Source organism: Capra hircus, chromosome 11 (genome assembly GCF_001704415.2).
Source record: "Capra hircus breed San Clemente chromosome 11, ASM170441v1, whole genome shotgun sequence".
NCBI lineage: Eukaryota > Metazoa > Chordata > Mammalia > Artiodactyla > Bovidae > Capra > Capra hircus.
Genome location: NC_030818.1, coordinates 105,086,031 through 105,098,407, shown reverse-complemented (window position 1 = coordinate 105,098,407; position 12,377 = coordinate 105,086,031). Strand labels below are relative to the sequence as shown.

The following is a 12,377-nucleotide window of genomic DNA, read 5'->3' as shown; positions in this document are numbered from 1 at the left end:
TGCATGCGTGTGAGCGTGTGTGTAGAGACACGCAGATGCACTACTGGACTGTTCTGCCACACGCATCTCGAAACCTGGAAGAGCGGGCGGTGGGCCTGGGAGCCCCGCCCCCCACCCAGGGCAGCCTGGGCGGGACTTCACACAATGCGACCCCCAGCAAAGGCCGCCGCCCCCGCTCCGAGGTCGGCTCCGACAGCCGTGGTCGTCGGTCCTTGACGTGTGTAGCAGCCCCCGTCTCAGCTCCCGTTTCCCTCAAGTCCTGCCATCTCATGGCCCCGGGTCCTCGTCATCTGATCTGGTTCATGCCGGGGCCTGGGCCCTGGAGGTGTCTGAGCACATTGGGTGTATGTGCGTGCATACACATGTACATAGCTTACACGCGTGCGTGTGGCGGGCCCTGGAGATGACGCCTGAGCCCATTGGGTGTATGTGCGTGCACACGCGTGTGTATATGCCTTACACGTGGGGGTGTGGTGGGCAAGACGGTGCCAGAGTCTGACTCCACCTAGGCCCAGGAGTTCGCACTATCTCAGAGCACCGATCCCAGCTTCTCGGGATGAAAGGAAGGAGGTGGACACATTCCCTGCACACCTTTCAGAACTTTCTGCTGACGTCTGGCCATTCAGTTGAAACCAGTGTCCCATCGCTGCTCCCTTTATATAATAGGAGGGTCGCAGGGGAGCACGCCTGCTGAGCCCACCCGTGACGGCGGGCAGTCTCTGCTGGGGGTGCCGTGTCCTCCCCCCAGCCGCCACGGTGTGCCCCCCCCGCCCGCGACACCCCCCACCAGCTCTGCTCCTAAGCCGGCAGACCCAGGGCGCCGGGCTGTTCTCCGTCCACCTCCGCCCGCTGTTCCCCCGCACCCGGCCTCTCCCGGTCGTCCTCCGGAATGCCTGGGAGCATCCCTTTCTGGGGGGAGCCGTCCCTGACAGCCCACGCCCCTCCACGCGTGTCACATGCTGGCGCACGCCTCACTGTCACCACAGTGTCCCTGGACTCCTCACCTGTGTCCCCTCCAGTCCTGGGAGCCCCCAGGAGGACAGCGATCGCTGTCTCACCCCCGTCCCTGCGCCTCACCCCAGCCCGTGTCGGGGACGACCTGATGGGCGCCTGGCGTGGACGACTGCTCCCGTCACTGCTGTGACCACGTCGCGTTTCCTCCTTAGGGTGAGCCTGGCGAAGCGGGAGAGCCTGGCCTTCCCGGCGAAGGGGGCCCCCCGGTGAGTGAGCGGGCTCTGGGGAGGGGTGGGGCGTGGCGTGGATGGCTGCCGGGTGGGAGGGTCCCGCTGCACCTCAGTTTTCCCATCCGTGAAACTGTCGTGTCTCCCTCTGTGCCTCCACCACGAGACTGCTGGAAAAAAGAGGGAGTGTGGTGGAGAGTGAGTGTGTTTGTGAGAGAGTGCCTGTGTGTGTGTGTGTGTGTGTGTGTGTGAGTGCATGTCTCTGTGTGAGCATGCATGTGTACATATGTGTGAGCGTGCATGTGTACATGTGTGTGAGCGTGTGTGCGCGTGCATGTGTGAGCATACGTGTACATGTGTGTGAGTGCCTCTGTGTGTGTGCATGTGTGTGTGAATGTGCATATATGTGTGAGTGCCTGTGTGTGTGCATGTGTGTGTGAGTGCATGTCTCTGTGTGAGCATGCATGTATACATATGTGTGAGCGTGCATGTGTACATGTGTGTGAGTGCCTCTGTGAGTGTGCATGTGTGTGTGTGTGAGTGTGCATGTGTGTGTGTGTGAGAGTACCTGTGTGTGTGTGTGTGCGCGCGCTGTTAGTGGTGAATGCCCGGGACAGTCGGGCGTGAGCCGCCCCTCCGTCCATGGTGCTCCAGCTCCGTCATGGGCTCCCACAAGCACGGGGCCCGCTGTTGTCACCTGTGAGCCCAGACCTGGGACGTTCTTTCGCAGGTCAGATGCATGGTCTCTCCAGGCCCACGGGGGCTGCTCTCTGGCCCAGGGAGCGGCTGGTGGGTGGAGGTGTGCTGGGCTCCCTCCACCTGAGGGCCCCGGTGCAGGGGGCAGCCTGGGTCCCTGTAGCCCCCGGGGTCCACGCCGCCTGCTGTCTCATCAGGAGGCAGCCCTGCCCTAGTCACCTAGAAGCCGAGCCTTAGCCTCAGAGGCCCTGGGACACCAGTGGGGTCCCGAAACCCCTCGCGGTGCCCACGGGGCCGGACTCGTGGGGACTTGCTGGGGGCGGGGGCTCTGGAGGCAGCTGACCCCCCAGGGGCCTGTGGCCTGGCCTTGGTCAGGGTGCTTCTGCTCCACATGGTGCCAGAGCGGGGCGGGCTGCAGGCTGGCTCTGGGAACACGCTCTCCACCTCTCCCCACAGGGACCCAAAGGCGAAAGGGGGGAGAAGGGCGAGTCGGGCCCCTCCGGTGCCGCCGGACCCCCGGGGCCCAAGGGCCCTCCCGGAGACGACGGTCCCAAAGGCAGCCCCGTGAGTACCAGGGGATGCTGGGCTCTCAGCAGCATCCTCTCACTCCCGGGCCTGGGGGGCGCAGAAACTGCCTGACCCCGCGGGTCTGGGGTGACCCCGGGGTCCTGAACTGGAACAGTGGAGAAGGGAGGAGAAGAGACGGGCTGGGATGGGGCACAGCTCTGAGGCCACGTGCGTGGACTGGGCAGCTTCCCGGACAGAACGGGCTCTGTGCACGCGCCCCGCCCCGCCCCGCCCTGGTCTGCCTCGCTTTGCATCAGGAGGGTCTGCGGAGCATCGAGTCCTAGAGTTCAGGGTCCAGGATCAGGGTCAGCCACGGCCCCAGGAGCAGACATGTGGGCAGGAGGCTGCCCTCCGAGGCTTCCGGAAGGCGAGCAGCGGCCCTGCCTGGCCTGCCGTACAGGGAATGATGCTCTGGTGGGGAGCCCCCTGCTCTGGGGGGCCCCGAGGTGCCAGGCTGGCGGGAGGCGTGGGCCAGCCGTGTGGACGCAGCCCTGTGAGTCCGGAGCACTCTGGGAGGGTGGCTGACGCTTCTCTTGCTCTGTTTCAGGGCCCCGTCGGTTTTCCCGGAGATCCTGGTCCCCCCGGAGAACCTGGCCCCGCGGTAGGTGCCCGAGGGTGCAGAGCTGGGGGTCCCCACGGCCCGTGATCTGCCTCCAGGCTCGTCTTTTCCCTTCCAGTTTCTTCTATTCTGCCTCTGCTCGGGGCATGGTGCTCAACCCTGTTCTGACAAGCACGCGAGGAAAGGCGTTTCCCCTCCGAGCACCCTGGGTGGTCACCCCTGGGTGGAGCTGGGTTTTGGGGTCGGGACTGGGGACCACTGGGTCCTGGTGCCTGAACTTGGGTGTGCCCAGGGCACAGAAGGAACCTGCTTTTGGTCCCACAGGGTCAAGACGGTCCTCCTGGCGACAAAGGAGACGACGGTGAACCCGGGCAAACGGTGAGTCCACCTGGGACCTCTGGGGCCCCGACGCAGCTTCTCAGGGAGGTGTCAGGCCTTGCAACTTGCTATGTTCATTTCACCCAGTTGCCTTAGTGACCCAGGACCCTTGCGAGCTGGGGGCCCTCCTCCCAGAAGGGGAAATGCACCCCCAGGCCCGATGGTGGCTCTACACGTGAAGCCGGTGTCCACGAAACCCCCCCAGGAGCCCACCCAGCATCATCAGGATCCCTGTTTCTGCCGGGTGGGGTTGGACGTGCTCCTCAAAAGGCTCTTCCCACGTGAGCCTCTGGAGCTGAGCTCACACTGGACGTGCCTCTCATCTCGTCGGGTTTCCGAAATGTTGTTTGGAGCCGGCCTAGGGACACTGGCTTAGGGCCCCGAACAGATGTCTGCCCTTCTACCACTTCCTGGCCGGTGACCCAGGGTCCACCTCTGCAGAAGGGGTGCCAGCCAGCTTGCTGGGAACCTTCCCCAGACGCAGCAGAGCTGCAGGCGGGGTGGGCCCCCACACTGCTGCCGCCCGAGGGCAGGGCAGGGCAGTCAGGGACCAGCCCCACTCAGGGCTGATTCTGCAGAAGACGAGACGGGCAGTTTCGGGGCTGGCCGAGGACGGACTGAAATCTCCGTGCGTTCTTAGCCTCGGATCCACCCAGCCCCGCCGGGTCTTAGCTAACATCCTCGACTCTTAAACACTCTGCTTTCTCCCACCCCAGGGATCACCAGGCCCTACGGGTGAGCCAGGCCCATCTGGGCCTCCAGGAAAAAGGGTACGTGCCGCTGCTGGGTGCCCCTGCATGAAGTCTGCCCCTCCCCGAGCTGCATGGACCCTGGGGCCCTGGGGCCCAGGGAGGGGGAACGGGCTTCTCTTAGAAGCTCGCCTCCTGCTCGGTGAGCTGCCGCGGCATCCGATGTCAGAGCTGCCGGGTCGGTGCGGCACTCCTTTTAGGATGAGCTGACTGCACAGACCTTCAGTGACGGCTGTCGTGGGAGAAGAAACACACCCACGAAGCTGAAAAGGCCCTTTTCCCCGTGGTCAGACCTTTGGAAAAGTCAGAGCAAGCAAATTGAATCACCCAGCAAACGGAACCATCCGTTGCTGGGGCGCAGTGACCGCGGCCGCTCTGAGTGTGTGGGAGGGCAGGCCGCCGGAGTGCCCACCCCTCAGCCCAGCCCGCTGGCCCTTTCTGGGACCAGAGGCCCCGGGCCTTGTTCTAAAGGCCTGGGAGCAGCCCCACGCCCCGCCAGGCCTGTGTCCCACCGTGCTCGGCTGCCCTCTCGGCTTCTGGGAGCCCACTCGTCACGCCTTGCCCTCTTGCTCCCTCCAGGGTCCGCCCGGCCCCGCAGGCCCCGAAGGCAGGCAAGGGGAGAAAGGAGCCAAGGTGGGTGCTTTCCAGCCGGGCCGTGGCTATGGCCGTGCGTAGGCCTCCCAGGGCGTGCCGAAGGCATGGTGGCCGCTTGAGGTCGGGGGGTGGAGAGGACTGGACGCTGAACACACAGAGGGGCTGGCGGGGTTCCGAGGGGCCGGCTCCACGCAGACCTGGGCGGGAGAGCCCATCTTCTGCAGGGGGAGGCGGGCTGTGCCTCTGGCCGGGGGTCCCTGACCGCGCACTGCTGTTCATGTGCCCCACCAGCCTGGGGGAGGGGAGGCCGTGACGCGTGCCTCAGGGCCTGGCATCGACCTGGCCGCTCCTGGTTGCCTCTCCTGAAAAGCAGAGACGGTGACAGCGCCCACCACGGGGCAGAGCAGAGGGTGGGGCACCCTGCGTTGAGGTTAGGGTGCAGCCTAGCACCCGAGCCCTCGTGGCCGCTCTCCCCAGGAGCTCTGGGTGGGGCCTGGGTGCCTCCTTCTGGAATGGAGGGGCCCTGGTGTCGACTGAGACAGTGGAGCTCGTCCAGCCCATGTCTGCTCAGGATACGCGGCTATGTCCACCGTGAGCTCCGAGCTGGCCGTAACCGCCATGGTGGCCGTGGTGACTGGGTGGCTGGAGCCCAGTTGACTGAGATCTTCAGTGGGTGGAGGGTGGGGCTGGGTGGCCTCTATAGGCAGGAAAGTTGGGGGCAGCCTCTGGGTGTCGGGTCATGCGGGATTCTCGCCAAGGCTCCTCGGGGTTTCTGGACAGTGGTTCGGGGTGAGGGTGACCACAGCCTCAAGCGTCGGGACCCCACTCTGTCCTCCTTGCAGGGAGAAGCCGGCTTGGAAGGCCCTCCTGGGAAGACTGGCCCCATCGGCCCCCAGGGGGCCCCTGGGAAGCCGGGGCCTGACGGCCTTCGAGGGATCCCCGGCCCAGTGGTGAGTGACCCCAGGGTGGGGGGCCGGGGGTGGGGCGGCGGCTGCTGAGGGCAGGGCTCACGGGCATGGTTGACTGTGTTTCAGGGTGAACAAGGTCTCCCCGGAGCCCCGGGCCCCGATGGCCCCCCAGGACCCATGGTGAGTCAGGACATACCCCAGGGGCCCCCGGCGGAGGTGGCAGAGGGCGGGGTTGGGGACGAGAACTCTGAGCCCCCCACCTCCCCTGCAGGGCCCCCCAGGACTCCCCGGCCTCAAAGGAGACTCTGGACCCAAAGGAGAAAAGGTGAGTGGCCTGCAGGCGCCCGTGCGGTTGAAGCGCGGGCTCTTTGAGAGCCTGTGCCTCGGACCCGAGGAGGTCTGGCTTGCCCCTGCCTGTGTCACCTGCTCAGGGTGGGGACACAAGGGACAGCTCCGTGCGGCGTGGAGACCCGGCCGCTGCCCGCTGTCGGGGCCGGCCCGGGGCACGCTTCCACCGCAGGAGCTTCGGGCAGGCTGGAAGGCGGCGCTGCCGCTTCTGGCTGGCCCACATGGCCGGACGCAAGGTGTTGCCACCGCAAATGCCCCTCTCATCCCCACAGGGTCACCCAGGCTTGATCGGCCTCATCGGACCTCCGGGCGAACAGGGAGAAAAGGGTGAACGTGGAGTCCCCGGACCCCAGGGCTCCTCGGGCCCTAAGGGAGAACAGGTACGTGGAACAGGCTGTGTCCAAAGGCTAGAGGCTCATTCGAGCCAGAAGGACGTCCCGGGCCACGGGGTCAGGGCGGGAGCAGCCGCGGGGCCGGGCTTGCCCAGGTGCACAGGGCCCAGGGGTGGAACTGGAGCCCAGCCCAGGCCCTGAGCAGCCCTCACAGTCCTGCTGGCCTCCGCAGTGAAGGTCATCACCCCCACCACACTTGGAAAGGCCCTCTGTCCCAGGTGAGCGTCCAGAGGTCATCAGCGACCCTCAGCTGCATCCTGGCTCCCCCTTGACCCCGTATATGTGCGCCTGACCTCGGACTTCCCTGGGAAGCAGCCCCCGGGAAACCACAGCCAGGAAAACAGCCTGCGAGGCTGGCCTGCCCTGCACCTGGGAGGTTCTGGCAGTGGATTCTTCAGCCGGGGAATGGGAGGGTGTGCGTGAGGGGGTTGAGGCCTGGCAGGCCCGCCTTTCCCGTCCCCACAGCAAGGCCACGGGGCCTCATTGCAGCCTGTGAACCCCCGCTGCCCAAGCCGGGTGTGATGGCTCACACGTGTCCCTGAGCTGTGCCCACCTTGGCTGGCACCTGACCTGGGAGAGGGCAGGGTGCCTGAGGCAGAGCTGGAGGGAGGAGCCCCGGGGGAGGAGACATCCCCTGCCTCACCCCCCCGCCGTGTCTCCCCGTGGCACCTAGACCAGGAGAGAGGGTCAGTCAGAGGATGCAAGCTCCACTGTGGGGAAGCCCCTGGGAGGCTGGATGGACAGGCGGAAGACACAGGGCCCCAGGATGCTCTCTGCCCCCTGCCCGGGACTCGTGCTCAGGGTGGACCCCCAGCCGGAGCAGAAAGCAGCAAGGGGGGACCAGGCGGGGCTGGTGCACACGAGACGTTAGAGGGGGGTCACGCTCAGGCTCCCTGGGGGTCCTTCCAGGCTGGCTGGGCCGTGGCCCCTGGGGTGCCACGCCTCCCGGCAGGCGTTCAGGCCTCACCAGGCCCCGCAGGGAGTGAGGGCTCTGCTCACACATGTCCAAGTCGGGGGAGGAGGCCAGTGAGAGCCGGGGGCCAAGGCTGCAGGACAGGCTCCCCCCGATCTGGGCGATGATGACCACGTTTCTGCTCCTTTCAGGGTATCACCGGTCCTTCCGGCCCGATTGGCCCCCCAGGTCCCCCCGGCCTGCCGGTGCGTATCTGGAGGGGCGTGTGGTTCCCTGGGTTGTTCTGGGGGACCGGGGTGGGAGTGGCCACGGGGAAGCTGTGGGGCCCCAGGGTGGGGTCTCGGCCCCCCCGCCCCGGGTTTCTCTGCTCATTATCTCTGATCTGAGCTCTGAGTGATGGAAACCAGGAAGTGGGTCGCTGGGCTATGATTTCAGGTGCAGGAGATGAAGGCGAGCCTCTTTCTCCAGGCTTTTTAGGGCATGTGAACAGTCCTCTGTAGACATTTTGGGGACAGTGAGGATAGCGGCCGGTCCCTCCTGGCCCTCGCCATCTGCACGAGCAGGGCCAGCCTGGCCCAGACGTGAGGACCTGGGGTCCCGGCTTCCAGGCACCAGCCTGGGGCCTCCCCTTGCAGCTGGGAGACCCAGGACACGTCCTTGAGCCTTGAATTGCTTCTCGCCCAAACCAATCAGCCTCTGAGCCCCACCTGGGCCTGGGTCCATGTGGCCGAAGGTGGCCCTAGCTTCTCTGCCACTGGCCCTGTGGCAGGCTGTCGGGAGGGGCTGGGGGCTCCACGTCAGGGCCTCCGGGGCCTCCACGCCCCTGTTGCTTCTCACACCAGCTGCTTGAGCTGAGATTTCCCTGCTGAGGGGGGGTGGGGGGCTGGGCTGAGGCCCACAGGACCCCCAGCCTCCGTGTGGGTGAGCACCCCCCCACCTGCCTCCCTGTGAAGCAGGTGCAAGCTCAGACTCCTGGGAGGGGCCGTGGGCGGAGGAGGAGGGCCTAAGGGAGGCAGGGCTGTGGGGGTGCGGGTCACAGTGGGGGCCTAGGGGGAAGGGGCCACCCCCCACTGACGCCCTGCCCCTCTCCACAGGGCCCCCCTGGTCCAAAAGGTGCTAAGGGCTCCTCGGTAAGTGGCATCACTCTGACCAGCCCCTGGGCCCAGGGTTGGAGGGGGTACAGCTGTGGGCTGAGAACCTCCCGGGGTCCCCCGTCCCCCTTGCCTCTCGAGGCTGGTGGTTGATGCCCCTCCTCTGGGGCCGGCCTGCCCTGCACCCGCCTCCAGCCTGAGTCACCTCAGACCACAGCTCCCTGTGCCCAAGGAAGGGCTCTGCCCCCCAGGCTTCCCCTCAGGTGTCTGGCTCTCACATCTGCAGCTGGGGGGCGCCCAGCACATTCGATCGGCCCCTCTGCCCTCTCCCATGTGCTCCCGGGGATCGTTCTCGACCTCAAGGTGGACAGGTCCCGTCAGGCCTCAGTGACCATGGCTGATTCTCTTTTCTTTCTCCGCAGGGTCCAACTGGCCCGAAGGGTGAGGCAGGCCAGCCAGGACCCCCTGGCCCACCAGTGAGTAGCCCCTGAGGACTCGGGAGTTGGGGGGGGGGTCCCCTAATGCCGAGAGAATTGTGGGAAGGATGTTTGTGTGGTTCGATCCCAAAACGTTCTGAACAGTGTGTGATGTGTGGTGGGGCGGGGCCTGGCCCTGGACACAGGTCAGCCCAGGGCACCTCGGCCTGGGAAGTCTGGTTGGGAAGAGAAGAAGGGTGAGCACACACACATGTGTGTGTGTGCACACCCACCTACCTCTGTGTGAACAGGTGTGTATGCATGCGTGTGTGTGCACGCATGCGTGTGTTGGGCAGGGGTCAGGCAGCACCGGGCAAGGCCTGCAGGGTCGTGTGGAATGTTCCAGAGACATAGGAAAGGGAAGAAGACCGTGCTGAGACGGACAGGTGCCTGCAGCTGCGGCCCTGGCTGTGGGCCCTGCCCTGCCCCACCCACCGCTGCCCTCTTCCACACCCAGGGCCCCCCGGGCGAGGTCATCCAGCCCCTGCCAATCCAGGCGTCCAGGACCCGGCGGAACATCGACGCCAGCCAGCTGATGGACGACGCAGAGGGCGAGCAGTACATGGACTATGCGGACGGCATGGAGGAGATCTTCGGCTCGCTCAACTCCCTGAAGCTGGAGATTGAGCAGATGAAGCGGCCGCTGGGCACGCCGCAGAACCCCGCGCGCACCTGCAAAGACCTCCAGCTCTGCCACCCCGACTTCCCCGATGGTAGGGCGGCCGCGGGCCTGGGGACGCACGGAGCGGGCGGTGGCAGGGACCCATGCCTGGGAGGGCACGCACCTCGCTCAGGTCCCTCCCATGGGGGGATGGGGGTGCAGGGGCCTCCGCCCCATCACCTGGTGAGGCATCGCAGGAGAGCGGGAAGCCGTCCTGGGAGCCAGGAAAGAGGTCGAGGCATGGGGTCGCCCGGAGCGGAGTCTAGTCTAAGTCAGTCGTTGTCGGGCGGGCCACGCGCTCTGCTGGGAGCCGGTGCTCCGCGTCTGTAAATGGGGGTGCAGCGCGTCCCTGTCAGGACGTGCGCGCGGCCACCGGGGCTCCGGCGGCAGCTGCGTCTGTGGCGTGAGTCCTCGGTGCGGAGTGTTCGCTGTTGCACCTGGGGAAGCACCGGGACCATAAAAGCGCAAACCAGCCCTGTGCTGCTGACTCTGACCCCACGTGCGTGAACTTCCGGGACCATTCCCGGAGCACCGCTGGGCTCCCAGCCACCCACAGGCCCAGCGGGGAGAGCCACCCTCCTGGGTACCCAGAGCCGGGCCCTGTGGGCCTCATGCTCTGGCTGTGCTTCTGGGGACCAGCCTGTCCCCGTGGCTCCATGGGCCCAGCAGGGACAGTGGGAGGCCCTTAGGGTCGCCCAGAGGGGGCCGTGCTGCGGCGCGAGGCCAGGCTGTGTCCGTGCTGGGCCACCCAGTGGAAGCTGCTTCTGTACCATCAAGGGGGCAGCTCTCACAGTCTGCCTCCCTGACCCTGACCCCGACCCCGACCCTGACCCCTACCCCGATCCTAACCCCAACCCGGACCCTGACCCCGACCCCGGACCAGGACCCCGACCCCCGACCCCGACCCTGACCTTGACCCTGTGGTCCAGGCGAATACTGGGTGGATCCGAACCAAGGCTGCTCCCGGGACTCCTTCAAGGTCTACTGCAACTTCACGGCCGGGGGCTCGACGTGCGTCTTCCCCGACAAGAAGTCCGAGGGGGTGAGTGCCCGCCCCATCACCTCCTCTCCCGGGGCGGGGCTGGCCCAGGAATCCTGCTGTGCCATGTGTGCAGTTTCAGGAATGAAATCCAGAATCTGAAACCAGGAAATGAAACCAGTTCCAAAATTAAGGTTTCTCCTCCAGAAATAGACTTGAATTTCCTTCGAGGAGAAAGTGCTAGTGATGGGACGGGCTTGGTGCGGTCTCGTGTGTGGAGGTTGAGGAGGCCTGGCGCATGGGTTTCTTCCCGGACTACCCCCGGAGCTAGGATTTCCACACTGGGTTGGTCAGATCCTTCCCAAAATGACCCTGTAGTCCTGACCTCAGACCCGCCTGAAGCCCGTGGAAGGACTTGAAGGGCAAGCAACCCAAAGACACCTTGTAGAAGGTGGCGTTTGCTGAAATTCTAGTGGCAGCTTCTAGGGTATTTGCTGCTGAGTGCAGTGGGTTCCTTCATAGGCTGTTTAGTGAGGCTCTGATCCGTGGAGATTCTGTAAGGTGTCCATCTGAGTCGCCTGTGGTCTTTTAGAGGCCTCCTGTGGTGGTGTCTGTGTGTGGACAGGTGTAAACCAGTGTTGTTGGATGCTGAGTGGATGGCATGTGGGTGGTGTGTAGATGGTGTGTGGGTGACAGGTGGATGGCAGTGGATGGTGTGTGGGTGGGATGTGGGAGGCGTGTGGATGGCATGTGAGTGGCAATGTGAGTGGCATGTGGGAGGTGTGTGGGTGGCGTGTGGGAAGCGTGTGGATGGCGGTGTGAGTGGCACTTTGATGGCACGTGGGTGGCATGTGGAAATGCATAGGGGAGGCGCATGTCGCTGCGATGCAATGGGCCGGTGGCCAATGTGGAATGTCCAGTTGGAGTGGCATGTTGCATTGCACATGATGCGCGTAGTGGATGGACGTCGAAATGAAGTCACGGTACAGAAAGTTCCTTTCGTCGTCTTCAGGAGCTCACAGGCCCATACTCCGATCACCAGCACGTACACGGCCGAGGTGCCGCGCCGGTGCTGCTTGCTGCTGCGTGCCGTTCAACTTCAGCAGTGGTGGAGTCTGGATGGAGTGTGTGTGCTCGAAGGCGTGTTGGGTTGAACTGGACTGTCTGGTGCTGCAACCCCGAGGAGCACTGGGGCAGCCCATAGGCTCCTCGTCTCTTGGATACTCCAGGCAAGAGTGACTCGAGTGGGTTTTGCCATTTCCTCTTCCAATGCAATGAAAGTTGAAAAAACGTGGTGCGGAATGGCGTGTGGGAGGCGTTTGTGGATGGCTAAGTGGGTGCAAGGGTGTGCATAAGGGCCATGGGGTGGGTCGATTCGCAAACGCGACGCATAAATGATAAAATAGGCGTCAAAAGGCTATCTAGCCAGGCGCGAAAGTAACTCGCTCAGAGTCTGCCGCTATCCTCCAGGTGAGACCCCGTGTTCTGACCTGCGAGGGGCGGATGGCATGGGGTGGCGTCTACCAGGTTCCTTGCGTGGGTACCATGAGATTTTCCATGGCGAAGAGGTAGGAGTGGGTGCCACTGTTGGCCTCTCCTTCGACGATCGGACCGACATGTAACGCAACACCTGACTCTAGAGAGTTGCTGTTTAAGAGTGTTTGTGTTGTTTGGCACTGTTGTTTACAATAATCATTCCACAGCAAGAATCACTTTTCAATACTTGAAAGTTAGAAATCTTAAATTAATTTAAGCTCAGTTATTCAGTTGTTTCTGGAATGCGACTTAGGCTGCCAGAAGAATTCATTTTTTAAGTCTTAGACATAACGGAGACGGCTTATTTTAATCCTGCCAAAGCTATTCAAAAAAGAAAAAAAAATAGGTG

At 64.3% G+C, this 12,377-nt stretch overlaps 1 protein-coding gene across 1 annotated transcript in view; it reads left to right on the top strand.

Moving 5' to 3' along the window:
* Positions 1-10,555, top strand: part of COL5A1 (collagen type V alpha 1 chain) — a gene marked incomplete at both ends in the record, with an annotated part of 62,847 nt that extends 52,292 nt beyond the window's left edge. Inside the window, 15 exon segments of the mRNA XM_018056198.1 lie at positions 1,167-1,220; positions 2,334-2,441; positions 2,992-3,045; positions 3,328-3,381; positions 4,098-4,151; positions 4,710-4,763; positions 5,567-5,674; positions 5,759-5,812; positions 5,904-5,957; positions 6,253-6,360; positions 7,477-7,530; positions 8,380-8,415; positions 8,799-8,852; positions 9,310-9,565; positions 10,443-10,555. Coding sequence (XP_017911687.1) covers positions 1,167-1,220; positions 2,334-2,441; positions 2,992-3,045; positions 3,328-3,381; positions 4,098-4,151; positions 4,710-4,763; positions 5,567-5,674; positions 5,759-5,812; positions 5,904-5,957; positions 6,253-6,360; positions 7,477-7,530; positions 8,380-8,415; positions 8,799-8,852; positions 9,310-9,565; positions 10,443-10,555 — 1,215 coding nt within the window.